This window comes from Pelophylax lessonae (genome assembly GCF_965119305.1).
Source record: "Pelophylax lessonae genome assembly, chromosome: 12".
NCBI classification, from domain to species: domain Eukaryota; kingdom Metazoa; phylum Chordata; class Amphibia; order Anura; family Ranidae; genus Pelophylax; species Pelophylax lessonae.
In genome coordinates this window covers 98,491,175-98,506,564 of record NC_138779.1, presented here as the reverse complement: position 1 = coordinate 98,506,564, position 15,390 = coordinate 98,491,175, and the positions used below count along the sequence as shown (strand labels likewise).

The following is a 15,390-nucleotide window of genomic DNA, read 5'->3' as shown; positions in this document are numbered from 1 at the left end:
TTATGTTAAGGGGCACGCTAATGGGCATATTTCATTTTAAGGGGCACGCTAATGGGCATATTTTATGTTAAGAGCAATGCTGATTTAAATGTTTTGTTTTGCCCATCAGAGTGCCCCCTAACATAAAATGTGCCCATCAGCGTGCCCCCTGACATAAAATGTGCCCATCAGCGTGCCCCCTGACATAAAATGTGCCCATCAGAGTGCCCCCTAACATAAAATGTGCCCATCAGAGTGCCCCCTAACATAAAATGAGCCCATCAGCGTGCCCCTTATTTTATGCTAAGGGACATGCTGATGAGCATATTTTATGTTAAGGGGCACTCTGATGAGCATATTTTATGTTAAGGGGCACTCTGATGGGCATATTTTATGTTAAGGGGCACGCTAATGGGCATATTTTATGTTAAAAAATGCGAAACACCGCGTTCGGTATTCGGCCTTCGGCCAAGCATTTTATTATTATTCGGCTTCGGCTTCGGCCAAGAATTTCATTTCGGTGCATCCCTAATATATATATATATATATATATATATATATATATATATATATATATATATATATATATATATATATATATATATATATATACATACATATACACACAATGATTATTTCCATGGCAGCAAGAATCGTGAGTCGAATTGAAAATGGAAATTTGCATTTGCTGGAAAGTCTGGTATGGTTCCAGCACTTGTATGAATGAGATACTCTACTCTAGATAGTGTGAAACTCTCAAGACAACTTTAAAAAAACTAATTACAAACCATATTTGTTGACATGGTTGAGCAAAGAAGATAGAAGCATAAAGCAAATCAATCAATGGCAAAAGGAGGGATGTATTATACATGCCCTATTAGACCTTTATAAAGTACAATGGTAACTTTGGTTCCTGTAGTAAGTCCCACTGAGTGCACCTATATACATAAAATGTAGCATTTAGCATTCTTTTGGTCACATTTATACATTTATATTTTCTTCTAGGGGGTGCACTGTATCATTTTGTTATGAATGATTTCTATCACTGAAATCAAAGGCATAAAGCTTCCACCACTGAAATCAAGGCATTTGTTTTAATCGCCCATGAAAGAAGTCCTGCATAGCTGACTGCTTTTTCTCTTGTTGCATAGGGTGGAAGAAACGGCCCCATCTACCTCGAAGATGGATCATTTAGAAAAATCTAAACAGCGGAGCGTGAAATTAGAAAATGACAGTTTAGATACAAACTCTAATGAAAAACAACCAGAAATTCGGTAAGAAGGCAGTAATTTACATAGCACATTTACAGCTTGTATTATTCTCATAAAGATTTTTAGCATTATGCTTACAAACCTAGTCCACCACAGTTGGGGGGCCTAATATTCTACCTATATCAATGATTACTTCTGTGATTTTTAAGGGAAACTAGAATTTCACACACTGCTCTAGGGATTAACTATCTCAATACCAGCCTGTTGCACCCCCGCTCTTTCCCAGGCTAGGTTTCAGGATTTTTTTTAGTTCCGCGATAGTTTGACAATTACAAAGTCATATAATATATTCAAATAATTTTATATATTTTTTCAGACAGATGGAGCTTTCTTTTAAATGTTAGGCCTTTCTTCCTTCCTAAAAAAAAAAAAATTAAAACATTTTGAAAAAAAATAGTTTCACTTACTGTACTTTTATAAAATATATTAAATCTGTCTTTCATAAGGCCCCTTTCACACAGGCAGACCGCTCAGATCCGCCTGTCAGTTTTTTTTTGCGGATCTGAACGGATGCCCCATGCATCTCTATGGGGCATCGGATGTCAGCGGAGACATGTCCGTCAAATCTGGACAGATGGAAACCCTATTTTCCATCCGTCCAGCGGATCGGATGGGATTGGATGAGAACGCACAGACGGTCCATTCCCATCCGATTCCCCCTTAGAGAACAGCGGGACCTGACAGCTGTCTCCGCACACAGCTGCCATCCGCCTGCTCAGTGGGGGATCGACAGATCGAGCCCCCGCTGAGATAAATGGAGTCCGCCGATGGAGCGGAATGTGTGAAAGGAGCCTTAATGTGGAGCATAATGGAGCGAATGTATCAAAACTGGAGTAGAGGGAATCTGGACCAACTGTTCATGGCAACCAGTCAGCTTTTGTTTTCATCTGATCAAGTTAAAGGCTAACTTCACTTTTTACTTAATATTACACTTATATTTAGGGCATAACATGATTGAAAGCCATTGGAAGATTTCCCATCTATTCTTGGTCTGGTGACGACTCAAAATGTGTGATTTTCTTTCACTTTCACACTGTGTAAATGTTATCAGGACAAAAGAAAGAAAAGGACACAGACAAACACAAATAAAAAGCTAGGGTTTTTTTAATCCACCCTCCACTCTATTCAAAACTAGAAAAAAAATTCCATTAGTTTGTTATTAGAAAGATGTACCCTAACTGAATGAGATTTAGCTTTCTTAGCACTGCATATCTTAATTACTGTTATTTTCCCCATAAAATACTGTTTTTTTAACACATGCTGGTAGACAGGTTAATTTGGTTGGTGAGTTGAACAGAGAATGTCTCTGGTTTTGTTTTGCATGCATTGCCCATGTGCTCCTTGCTGTGTTATATAGGTAGGGGAAAGGGCCATTTTGTTACTGATTTTTGTGTAAAATACCTTAATTTACAGCACCGCTGGGCGCTCACGTGACCAGTCTGAGCTCTCCTCCTCTCCTCCCGGCTGACTTCAGCAGCCCCTCCCTCTGAAGTGCTCAGAGCGGGAAGGGAGACTGCGGCAGGTCATGTGAGCACCCAGCAGCGCTGTAAATAAGGTATTTTCCACAATAATGTTGCACAAAGACACACACTGGACATTATACAATCCCTTTACAGTGCGGATTACATGATTTTACAATGACTTTAGCTCAAGGTTTTTTTTTTTTTTTTTTTTTTAGATTTCAGGGGGGGGGGGGGAGAAGATAGGGTACCACAGGACCTTTTTTTTTTTTATATTACATACTAGCCCTAATGCGTTTTACGGCCAAAATGAATATGAGATATGTTCTTCTTTTTGAGGAAATACGTTACGGTGAGTATAAAAAAAAACAAATGTCTGTATTACCCTATAGAAAGCATTAGATTCAACATTTTCCCACTCCATCTTTCATTTTGGAATGCAAGTTTGAATCTAAGTAGTGTCCGTGGGGCAACACAATCGTCATTTGCAAATGGCTAATAAATGTGGCTCAAGGGTCTAAAACCGAGTAGGAATGACAAGTTTAACACTGCCTGTAATCATTTTTTTTATCAAATTATGAAGAATTTATATATTTTGCAAGTGTCCTTTTAAATCCTGTTTTTTAGGAGTGCATTCTGCTTACCATGACATTGCTAAGAGACTAGTGTAGGAGTGTTAGTTGTCAATTGTACTGATGCAGTTGTTTACGTGCTAAAGAATTTTAAGCTTTGTTCATCCCGCTCTGTAAACCAGACAGCAGATTTTGGACCTCCCTGCAAGACTACACAATATAATAGACCGCATAGCCTGGTCTAGAACACACCTCAGCCTGTGTTTGGACCGTGAAAGAGCAGTCACACACTGGAGATGCCATCTCTCTAATCTTTTCTTCTTTAAGCATGTTCACGGGGCTTTTTTGTACTTTGCAGCACTCTACAAAGCAATAAAGCCTGATTGGTTTAGAGCGCTAACTCTCATTTTTTTCAGTCTGTGTGACTATGGGGGATAATACAGAACATATATGCAGGGGATATACAGGACAGGATATTCAGGTACTTGTTTAGAAAATACACACAACTGGATTAAATAGTGTTCGATATCTGCCTAGAATTAAATGACTCTCTTTCCCCATTCTTATCTACTGCTGCCCTGGTAACATGCCAACAAGGTGCTGAAAATATGTGCAGAACTAGGCCTTCAGGTGACACTAAAATATCCACTAACCCACTGTTGCCTCTCCAGCACTCCTTTGCAGCTCCTTCCACAAGCTCAGCTGGCATAAAATATCTAGTGTTGTTGCTTTGGATGAGCATGTGATGTCTTCCCATGCAATAGTGCTAGATTCTGGTGGTAAATTTAAAGCCCTGAGCAATGTCGCATATGGTAGAGGATGACTACACTGCAATCTTTAGACACTGAGAGCAGGTATTTTCATGTCGGCAATGGGGGATTGTGGAAGAGACCCGTATCGAGGTCCTTATAATGGGATATTGGGCAGTGTCACTTTAACACTGTTCCTGCTACCGCCATAAGTATTACAGCTCATCAATATCAGGATATAGGTAAACTCTGTAATAAAAGTGATTGCTTCTATTAGCTGGAATTGGTGAACATATTGAGTGGATAAACAGTTGTACAACATACAGGTCCCTCTCAGAAAAATTAGCATATTGTGATAAAGTTCATTATTTTCTGTAATGTACTGATAAACATTAGACTTTCATATATTTTAGATTCATTACACACAACTGAAGTAGTGCAAGCCTTTTATTGTTTTAATATTGATGATTTTGGCATACAGCTCATGAAAACCCAAAATTCCTATCTCAAAAAATGAGCATATCATGAAAAGGTTCTCTAAACGAGCTATTAACCTAATCATCTGAATCAACTAATTAACTCTAAACACCTGCAAAAGATTCCTGAGGCTTTTAAAAACTCCCAGCCTGGTTCATCACTCAAAACCGCAATCATGGGTAAGACTGCCGACCTGACTGCTGTCCAGAAGGCCATCATTGATACCCTCAAGCAAGGGGGTAAGACACAAAGAAATTTCTGAACGAATAGGTTTTTCCCAGAGTGCTGTATCAAGGCACCTCAGTGGGAAGTCTGTGGGAAGGAAAAAGTGTGGCAGAAAACGCTGCACAACGAGAAGAGGTGACCGGACCTTGAGGAAGACTGGGGAGAGGGAAATGCCAAAATGCCTGAAGTCCAGTGTCAAGTACCCACAGTCAGTGATGGTTTGGGGTGCCATGTCAGCTGCTGGTGTTGGTCCACTGTGTTTTATCAAGGGCAGGGTCAATGCAGCTAGCTATCAGGAGATTTTGGAGCACTTCATGCTTCCATCTGCTGAAAAGCTTTATGGAGATGAAGATTTCATTTTTCAGCACGACCTGGCACCTGCTCACAGTGCCAAAACCACTGGTAAATGGTTTACTGACCATGGTATTACTGTGCTCAATTGGCCTGCCAACTCTCCTGACCTGAACCCCATAGAGAATCTGTGGGATGTTGTGAAGAGAAAGTTGAGAGACGCAAGACCCAACACTCTGGGTGAGCTCAAGGCCGCTATCGAAGCATCCTGGGCCTCCATAACACCTCAGCAGTGCCACAGGCTGATTGCCTCCATGCCACGCCGCATTAAGCAGTCATTTCTGCAAAAGGATTCCCGACCAAGTATTGAGTGCATAACTGAACATAATTTTTTGAAGGTTGACTTTTTTGTATTAAAAAACACTTTTCTTTTATTGGTCGGATGAAATATGCTAATTTTTTGAGATGGAAATTTTGGGTTTTCATGAGCTGTATGCCAAAATCATCAATATTAAAACAATAAAAGGCTTGCACTTCTTCAGTTGTGTGTAATGAATCTAAAATATATGAAAGTCTAATGTTTATCAGTACATTACAGAAAATAATGAACTTTATCACAATATGCTAATTTTTTGAGAGGGACCTGTATTAGTGCACGTGTGAAACAAAAAAGTATCTGAAAGCAAAAGAGTTAAAATTTGTTTCTGAAATATATATATATATATATATATATATATTGTGAGAGCCAAATATAGTTTATAATTTTCTTTTTTAATTATGGTCCAAATGATCTTAAGGCTCCATTCACATGTAGGCATCCCGGATCGCAAACAGAATCGCGGGACGCCTGTCGCCTAAAATAATTTCTGGCGACAATCCCAGCAAAATCGTGCAGCCACCGGGTGCCATTGGAAGTGATGTAGATCGCAAGTGAGTCCAGTGATTTGCTGCGATTCAAGATCGCAGGAAGAATCGCCGTGATTCTGCCCACGATCCAGGGCGCCTACATGTAAACAGAGGCTTAGGAAAAGTAGGCAAAGGTAGAGAAATAGCATATTATGTTGATTTCAGTAAATTAATTCACAAGTAGTATGTTACTGGTTTTAAATCACTGTATTAATTTTTGTTTCTGTTTCAGATAAACATTGTATTCTTCCTCTGGCATCAAAAACAGATGACTGCATATCCAAAGATCTGCTTTGAGTCTTCGTACAGATAACAAAACAGGTCAAGGCCAAGCCTTTACCTTCTTACAAAGGAAGAGTGGGATAGTACAACAAATACTCTTTCATCCCTTGTGTACAAGAGCAGTATGGATTGTACAAGCAAGAGACAAATGGACAACCTTTGACCCCCTTTTTGTTGCCACAGGAATGTATGGCTGTCATATAATGTGTGTATGTTTGTGTAGATATACACACACAAGTACATATATGTGTATATTTTCCCACAGATGATATATCATCAGCAGTAAATGATTAAAGTAAAAATGAATGATATTTAAATTATTTTATTTTACGCATTCAGATGTCCGAAATGTAACATGGCTTAAGCACAAGAAGATAATACCAAATGATTCTTATGTCTTTTTCCAGCCCCCCAAAAATCAAGTAGATCTCTATGCAGACGTGTGCCATGCAGTAGTTTGGTCACAAGGTAATATCTCCTGCATTGTGCTTTGCACAGTTGTGTTATTTCCACCTGTTGCAAATGCATTTGTCTAATGCCTTTTGATAAAATGTAAACTTGACCTTTGACACTGTCAGGACAGTTTGTAATATATCTATAGGCATTACATTCTCTTATCTTTGTTAGCTTTTGTAAAGTAGTTACCAAAAAAGCCTAATGAAAATTCTTCAATCCAGAGCTGTTAGATTCTCAGTACCCTTAGCAGTGCCTTATTGTCATCCCATAAACATGTGACCCATTAAAATGTATTAAGATTAACATTACCCAACCTGTGTATATTGTGCTTCATAAACCTAAAAGATCGCTATAGCATTAACCTTCTTACTACTTTGCAAATTACTCTGCTGAGTAGATATTTCTGCTTCAGAGTGTTGAGTACAATATATAATGCATGAATAATTGGTGTTACAGAATAAATATATTTTTGTTACACTTACCATTGAAAGGTTCTATAGGTGATCATCAAGAATTGAAGGCTCAGTCATTTTAAAATGGATGCATTTGCTTACGGCAGATGCTGGTGAATTAAGCTCTTTTTTTTGTCCTGGAGCGTCAGACTATTTTATTTAATTCTCCAAAATTTTAAGTAAATGAAAAAAAACAGGGATAGAACATTTTTTTTATAACCTCTGCAGATGGATGAAAATCACTTACCAAAAATTGAAATTAGTTTCCATTGTCTCCCTGTATCTGCAAAGACAGTTGAGGTATTTAGATATTTTCTTCATCAGTTTTTATTTTAGAGTGTGCACTTTGCATATAGATACCACACAATGTCATTAAGGCAGGGCCCCAGCTTTGTAATTGCCTATTTAAAACCTGAAAATTAGGTCACTTATAGAAATGGTGGCACTTATAGAAATGGTGGCATCACCCCTCAAGGTTGGACTGCATGTTTAGGTCAGTCAGTTATTCTCTTATTCCTATGAAAGGCAGCAGTGCTTCTAAGGGGATTTGAGATTAACACACTGTTTTCTTGAAGCAGAGCTGACATTAAATGGACAACTTTACTTTTGACACAACTAACCTTTAATCTATTCCACTCGCAGTTTGCCGCCCATCTGGACACATAACTGCAATCAAGCAGTCTTTCCAGTGTTAAACATCCTCCTCATTGTGCACTTGCACACCACAGCCCCATTTTTACCTATGGGTGAGCCATACTCTTCTGGATCACTGGAGGCCTTCATGATGTGCGGCTTACCAATAGGAATGAATGGAGACATTGAGTACGTGCACACTGAAAGGAAGACTGTGGGGGCACTTTTGCTGAAAAGGCTGGTAACTAAGAGCAAGATTTTGTTTGGACAAATTCAAAGATTGTCAGGTGTTATACAAACAGCTTATCCCTGTGACAGGTAGAGGAGGAATGTTGCGCTGCAGGGCTGGTGTAATGTAAAAACTTGTGAAATTATAAAATTTAAGACCGTGATAATATGCATCAAGCGAATAAATCCAAACTAATAATTGGTAAATTATGGCAAAGTATCTTTCACCAAGTGATATGAAATTGGGAGTGAGAATTACATGGATTACAATAATGGATAATGAAAAAAACAATATTGTTAAAACAGTCTTTAGTATCAGCACACTGTGGATCCAAACTGAAGACTTTGTGTTAACACATAGTGAATTAGAAATCAACCATGCAAATCTTCAATGCAAAATACACCTAAGGGTGTGCAAAAGCTGCTCACCTTACTGCTTTAAGGTAAAAGTATTAAAGATCTTTCTTTGTTGTAGACCATCTCTATGCGTTCAGGGTATGTGTAGTTCCTTTTGAATGCCTTTCTCTTTAGTGTCTCGTTTGCTCCATATTAAATGCAGAAATATACAGACTCCATGGTGTAGTACGTTTAAAAATGATTTTTTAAAGGTAACAAAAGTACTCCCTTTTAAAATCAAGTAAGCAAATGTGACATCCACGGGCGCCGGGCTCGTATGCAACTCACTTCCGGTATCGCGGGGCCCTACGTGTTACGTCACAACATGTGACTTCATCAGGGTTTCCCTGATGAAGTCACGTGTTTTGACGTAACGCGTAGGGCCCCATTAGGGATCCCCTAAAGAAGTAACGTGTTGTGACGTAACGCTTAGGGCCCCGCGATACCAAAAGTGAGTTGCATACAGGCCCGGCACTTTTGGATGTCACATTTGCTTACTTGATTTTAAAATTGAGTACTTTTGTTACCTTTAATAAATCATTTTTAACGTACAGCACAATGGAGTCTTTATATTTCTGCATTTAATATGCAGCAAATGGGACACTTAAGAAAAAGAGGCATTCAAAAGGAACCACACATACCCTGAACGCAAAGAGACTGTCTACAACAAAGAAAGCTCTTTAATGCTGTTATCTTACAGCAGTAAGGTGAGCGGCTTGCACACCGTTGGGTGTATTTTGCACTGAAGATTTGCACGGTTAATTTCTAATTCACTACATGTTAACACAAAGTCTGCAGTTTGGATCCACAGTGTGCTGACACTAAAGACTGTTTTATCATATTGCTTTTTTCATTATCTGTTACTGGTTTTCATGCATTTCTAACTCAGTTTCATATCACTTGGTGAAGGACACTTTGCAGTAATTTACCTATTATTATTATTATTAGCTTGGATTTATTCACTTGATGCATATTTATTATCACCGTCCTAATTTTTATCATTTCACAAGTTTTTATCATTTCACAAGTTTTTACATTACACCAGCCCTGCAATGCAACATTCTTCCTCTACCTGAATCTTACTCATTAGCTAGGGTTTTGCTATTTTTATGTTTGCCAGCTGCTTGGGTGACCCCCAATAATTCCTTTCGGAGATAGTGTGAGAGTTGCACATCATTTATCCCTGTGACAGCTATCATCTTTACCAGAAAGCGAGATTGAATCACCCCAGTTTCCAAAAGCCACATAACCCCTCCCCCCACCCAAATTACTCTCACACTCTATGGCTGGTGATCTACTTTTCATTTAGGCTGAAATCAAACTGTCATTATTGTAAATAACTGACCAATAAGTCAGATGCATGTAGCATATTACCTTCCCCAACGAGAAAAAGATTTACATGATCTTTGTTTTTAATCCCACATAGGTGTATTAAATAATTTTTAACAACTCTTTAAGCTACCTTTCTGTTTTGGGTTTAGTAACCTTTATTTTCACTTAATTTCTTATATTTTCATAAAGCACGCTTTTCATTGTAATAGTTACCTTAGGCACTTGCATTTAGTGAAGCACTTTGGAGTAGCTGTATGTGCCTTCAGTAGTCTTGAAAAGCACAGCGGGTCCCCTGAAAACCCTTCTTTAAACTTTCACCAGTTTTGATACTTTGTCTAGTGGTTAGGTGAGCCTGTACTTTCTGCCTATGACCTTATTGGTCCATCACTTTGATGGACTGCTTCACTGTCCATTATAGCTGCATAATGGGTGGAAATAGATGGGCCAGTTTGTGACACTTCAAAACTGTCAGGGCTGGCTAATTATGTGCCTAACGGTTTGGAAGGAGCTGCCCAACCTTTGCAGAACGTATACACAGGCACTTCTAGTGATGTGTACTTTTAAGGCTTTGAAATTTATAAAGCATTGGGATCCCAGTGACTTGTTTCTGGCACATTAGTAGTGTATAAAAAGTGGAAAGCAATAACTTAGACATTCACCTTTCAGATTTTTACACACATTTGTGTGAAAATCTGGGCGCATTAAAGTTCAGCTGATCGGCCAACCCCCTTCCTCTAACCACCATTGTACGTACATACCTACACCATGCTTGGTGCTATATCTGGAGTCCTTTGAGCTACCATGTACTTTGTGGAGGAGGTGGGGTATGGTTGTTCCTTCTTTCTTCCGGTATGCAGTGCTCAGTGTCGGAAAAAGCATTTTCTCTGTCGCTCATTGACAGACGCAGTCCTCTTGATTAATATCAAATCGGGTTATACTGCCCTCTACAGGAGTAGGACACTAGGCAGAAGGAAAACGTTCTGGCCACACCTTAGGGGCAGTCCCAGAGGGTATATCCTCTCACTTCCTGCTACAGGATGTCAGTTTTTTCTGTCTAGTTAGGAGTAAGAACCTAAGTTCCTTGCTGGGATCTTTGGTCCTGGCAAGATTTTTTTAGAATTTTTTTTTTTTTTTTTAGGCAGCTGTGTTCTCCAGTTTTTCCTGTGAGATCTTCAAGCAAGTATGCTGAAACTGGGCGACGGGCTGGATGTTGAGGTCCAGTGGTCACCCCAGTCAGACTACGAGCGCGTGCAGGCCCTAGCCCCGCGCTGGGTCGGCCGCGACATAGTCCCACTGGACGGGGACTGACCCTGCGAGTTAAACGTCTCGCCTGGACGCCGACGACCAGTTAGAAACTGAGTCATGGCGTCCGTATTGGTCGACAGCCCCCCCACCTCGGTGGAGAGGGGTTCTGTAAGGAGTTGGCGCCCGCCTGTTCCGGTATGGTGAGTAAAATGTTCCCCCTCTCCCCCTGACGGGTTTGTTGGTGGACGTGGGCCCCTCCATGGGATGGTATGATCCTGGGTCTCCCCTTTATCCTTTAACAGATGTCACAGATCCCCCCTCTTGAGGGTGATTTAGTGTATAAGAACCAGGAGGCTTGGTTTGGGAGCTGACTATCGGAGTCACTGTATGAGGGCACTGTAAAGGGACCATGACTGAAGTCAGTGGCTGGCATTACTGTTATGATGGCCATGTAATAGGGTGATAAGCATCCTACCTGATACGTAAGGTTGCTGTACAGGCCGATGCCTGTGCCTGGACTACCGCCATCCGCAGGCCCGCCATCCTCCCGCAGGTCGCCATCCTCCCACAGGCCATACACCTCCCGCAGGCCGCACAGGCCGATGACTACCTCCCGCAGGCCGCTGCTATCTTGCCACAAGCCGCTGCCATCCTCCACAGGCCGCCGCCATTTTCCCGCAGGTCGCGCGGGGCCGCCATTTTGGCGTAGCCTTGTGTCTCCAGCATGGGGGCGGCCATGTTTGAGATGACCAAACACCTCGAGGAGTAATTGGGAGGCGCCGGCAGGCGTGTAAAGGGGCGGAGCCGCCTCCTTTACCCGGGAAAGCAAGCCAAAGACTTCCTGTCTGTAACAGACAGTGCTGGGAGCAGGTTGATAGAAACTTCTGTGCATCAGGTGGTGAGTCTTGGGGTCTCTCTCTCTCTCTCTCTGTGGGGTCCAAGCAGGTAACACTGAGGGGCGCTATTGCGCTGGGGGACTAAGAAAAAAGAAAAAAAAAAAGTTTTTTTCTTTGCAATTATTATTTTTTTTTTTTGGTTGCTGGCAAGTGTCTTGTATAATCATGGACCCTGCCACACATGTATCCCCACCTGATCCCCTCGAGGTGGCCGCAGGACCCTCCAGTACCCCACTTGTGATTGATGTATTATCAGCAGTTTTGCAGTCTTTGGTATCCCGGGTGGAGGTGGCCTGTCAGGGACGGGGGTCAAGAAAGCGACCCCCACCTACCCCTATTTCATCTGATACTTCAGATACGGATTCTTAACTGGTCACTGCAGCCGCAGGTCCCTTTTCTGGGGCTGTTGTCTCAGGTACGGTCTCCTCAGACAGTGAGGAGGGCGCTTCTGCCTCCGCCATAGCACAAGAAGAAGCAGTGGTGGATGCACTAGTTGTGTCTGTCCGGGAAACCTTAAATCTTGAGGTTACACCGGCAGAGGTAGCTGAGACTGATATTCCTTTTTGTACTAGCTAGCCTACCAAAATGGCGAAGGGTTTCCCTTGCCCAAATGGGGTCGTCCGAAAACGAACCCCTGCTATTTCCAAACTCCTTGCTAGACGCTATCCGTTTGAGGAATCCCTCATTAAAAAATGGACGGTACCACCAGTGGTGGACTCACCGATTTCCAGACTAAATAAAGCCACTGTTATCCCGTTGGAGGACGCTCCGTCTTTTAGGGATCCGGTGGATCGAAAAGTGGAAGCGGAATTCCACTCTATTTTTTCCCTGATAGGGTCAACCCTTAGGCCAGTGGTTTAGTTTCACAAACAAAGCCCTCCAAAGCCCCTTCAGGGGGTTTCAAAGGGCGCTGGTCCGGTAAACAAAAGTCCGGCTCAGCCAAGCCTGAAGATGAGTCCGATACAGCCTGGAGGTGCGCCCCCACCCATCTCTGGGGTGGGGGGACGTCTTCACCGGTTTCCGGATCCATGGCTTTCCAGAATCCCGGACAAAAGGGTTCGCGAGGTCATACGGTCGGGATACAAGATCGAGTTTCGATCACTTCCACCGGTGCGATTCTTCCCTTCCAATATTCGACTATTCCCGGATCGCTTAAAAGCTTTGCGGGGGGCAGTAATGGACTTGATGCAACAAGGAGTGGTAGTTCCCGTTCCTTGGGACAGTTTCAGGGGTTCTATTCGAACCTGTTCACAATGCCCAGGAAAGAGGGCAAGGTGCGTCCAATTCTGGTCTTGGGAGAGATGGAGTCCATCCGAACAGTGGTGGCCTCCCTGCATCAGGGGGATTTCCTGGCGTCCATAGACATCTAGGATGCCTATCTTCATATCCCCATTTTCGCAGGACATCAGCGTTTTCTTCGCTTTTCCCAAAGATCATCCCTGGTTCCCACCAGGAGACTGAACTATCTGGGCCTAAATTTGGATACATCCTTGGCAAGAGTGTTTCTCCTTGCGGAGAAACTCCAGAAGATTCAGTCAACGATTCGGATGTTGCTGTCCGTCCACTGGCTGGGACTGATGGTGGCCTCCTTAGAGGCAGTACCGTTCGCCCAGTCTCATACCCGAATTCTCCAAGAGGAGATTCTTCTCAAATGGAATCGGAATTCCGATTCCCTGGACAATCGGATCCGGTTAAGCGAGCGGACCAGGGAGTCACTGGTCTGGTGGCTTCGGTCTCCGATGCTCAGCCAGAGGAAGTCATTTCTTCTGATAAACTCCAGGTTACCGATAAATGTGTTGGAACTGAGAGCGATCAGACTTTGTCTGAGTTACTGGACCGAGCAGCTCCAGGGCAGCCCGGTTCGGATCCAATCGGACAATGCCACGGTCGTGGCTTATGTCAATCACCAAGGGGCACCAAGAGTGCCCTGGCGGCCATAGAAGTGGCCAGCATTCTTCATTGGGCGGAACAGTTGTTCCAGCTCTCTCCGCGGTATTCATTCCGGGGGTGGAAAATTGGCAGGCAGATTATCTCAGCCGTCAGATTCTGGATCAAGAGGAATAGTCTCTTCATCCAGAGGTATTTCACCAGTGGTGCCTCCATTGGGGCACCCCGGATGTGGATCTGTTGGCATCTCGGCTCAACAGGAAGGTGCGGAGGTTTGTAGCTTGCGCCCGCGATCCTCTAGCGGACGCAGCAGACGCGCTGGTCGCCCCGTGGGGGCAGTATCAGCTACGGTATGCTTTCCATCCTCTCAAGTTACTGCCGAAGCTTCTTCGCAGGATAGAGGTGGAGGGAATTCTAGTTATCCTGGTAACTCCGGACTGACCTCGTCGAGCCTGGTACGCCGACTTGGTGAGGCTGGTCGCGGACGCTCCTTGGAGATTTCCTCTCAGGGAGGATCTGCTGTCTCACGGACCGATCTTCCAGCTTGCTTTACAATCGCTGGCTTTAACGGCCTGGCCATTGAGGCCCAGGTGCTGAAGGATAAGGGATTGTCAACTTCAGTTATTCCTACTCTAATTAAAGCAAGGAAGGTGACTTCCAGCAAAGTCTATTATCGCACATGGAAGTCTTATATTGCGTGGTGTGAATCTCTTGGATTTCCTCCACGTTCTTATTCGGTGATCCGAATCTGGGCCTTTCTGCAACGGGGGGGTTGAGCAGAAACTGTCCTTGAGCTCTATCAAGGGTCAGGTTTCAGCGTTAGCAATCTTCTTTCAGAAACCTTTGGCTACTCATTCCTTGGTGCAGAATTTCATCCAGGGAGTGCGGCACCTGGCTCCGCCAGTGCGTGTGCGTTTACCGCCCTGGGATCTTAATTTAGTGTTGTCGGTTCTTCAGAAACCTCCCTTTGAAAATATCAGGGAGATTCCCTTGCTTACTTTATCCCAGAAGGTGGCCTTCTTGGTGGCCATTACTTCTGCACGCAGGGTGTCAGAACTGGCCGCATTATCTTGTCGTTCCCCATATCTGGTGGTTCATAGGGATAAGGTGGTTCTTCGTCCGAATCCATCCTTCCTTCCTAAAGTGGTTTCAGAGTTTCATCTGAATGAGGACATTGTATTGCCTTCCCTGTGTCCTAAGCCCAGTCATCCTCAGGAGTGTGCGTTACATTCCTTGGATGTGGTTTGGGCAATCAGGATATACCTGAAAACTACGGACTCGTTTCGTAAAACTAATTCACCTTTTGTGATCACGGATGGCCCCAAAAAGGGGTTGCCTGCGTCTGCCACGACTATCTCCAGATGGATCAGACAGACGGTGGTACAGGCTTATTCTATTAAGGGTCGGAATCCTCCGTTCCCTGTTAAGGCGCACTCCACTCGGGTGCTTAGTGCTTCCTGGGCCTTCCGCCATCAGGCGTCAGTGGTCCAGGTTTGCAAGGCGGCTACCTGGTCGTCGGTTCATACCTTTACAAAATTTTATAAAGTTGATGTGATGGCATCGTCGGATGCCTCTTTTGGCCGCAAGGTTCTGCAGGCCGCAATTTGAGGAGACCGTTGGTCTACCTCGAGGGTTTTTCCTGTTGGGAGTCTC

The 15,390-nt window shown here is 43.1% G+C and overlaps 1 protein-coding gene across 2 annotated transcripts in view; it reads left to right on the top strand.

Annotated features, from left to right (window-relative positions):
* The window catches only part of PPP6R1 (protein phosphatase 6 regulatory subunit 1), a 327,149-nt gene extending 320,173 nt beyond the window's left edge, over nt 1-6,976 (top strand). For both annotated transcript variants that reach the window (XM_082274358.1, XM_082274359.1), the window contains 2 exons: nt 1,131-1,253; nt 6,163-6,976. In XM_082274358.1, the coding sequence (XP_082130484.1) occupies nt 1,131-1,253; nt 6,163-6,166 (127 nt within the window). In that variant the 3' untranslated portion in view covers nt 6,167-6,976. The remainder of the gene's footprint in view (nt 1-1,130; nt 1,254-6,162) is intronic.
* Nucleotides 6,977-15,390: the final 8,414 nt, after the last annotated feature.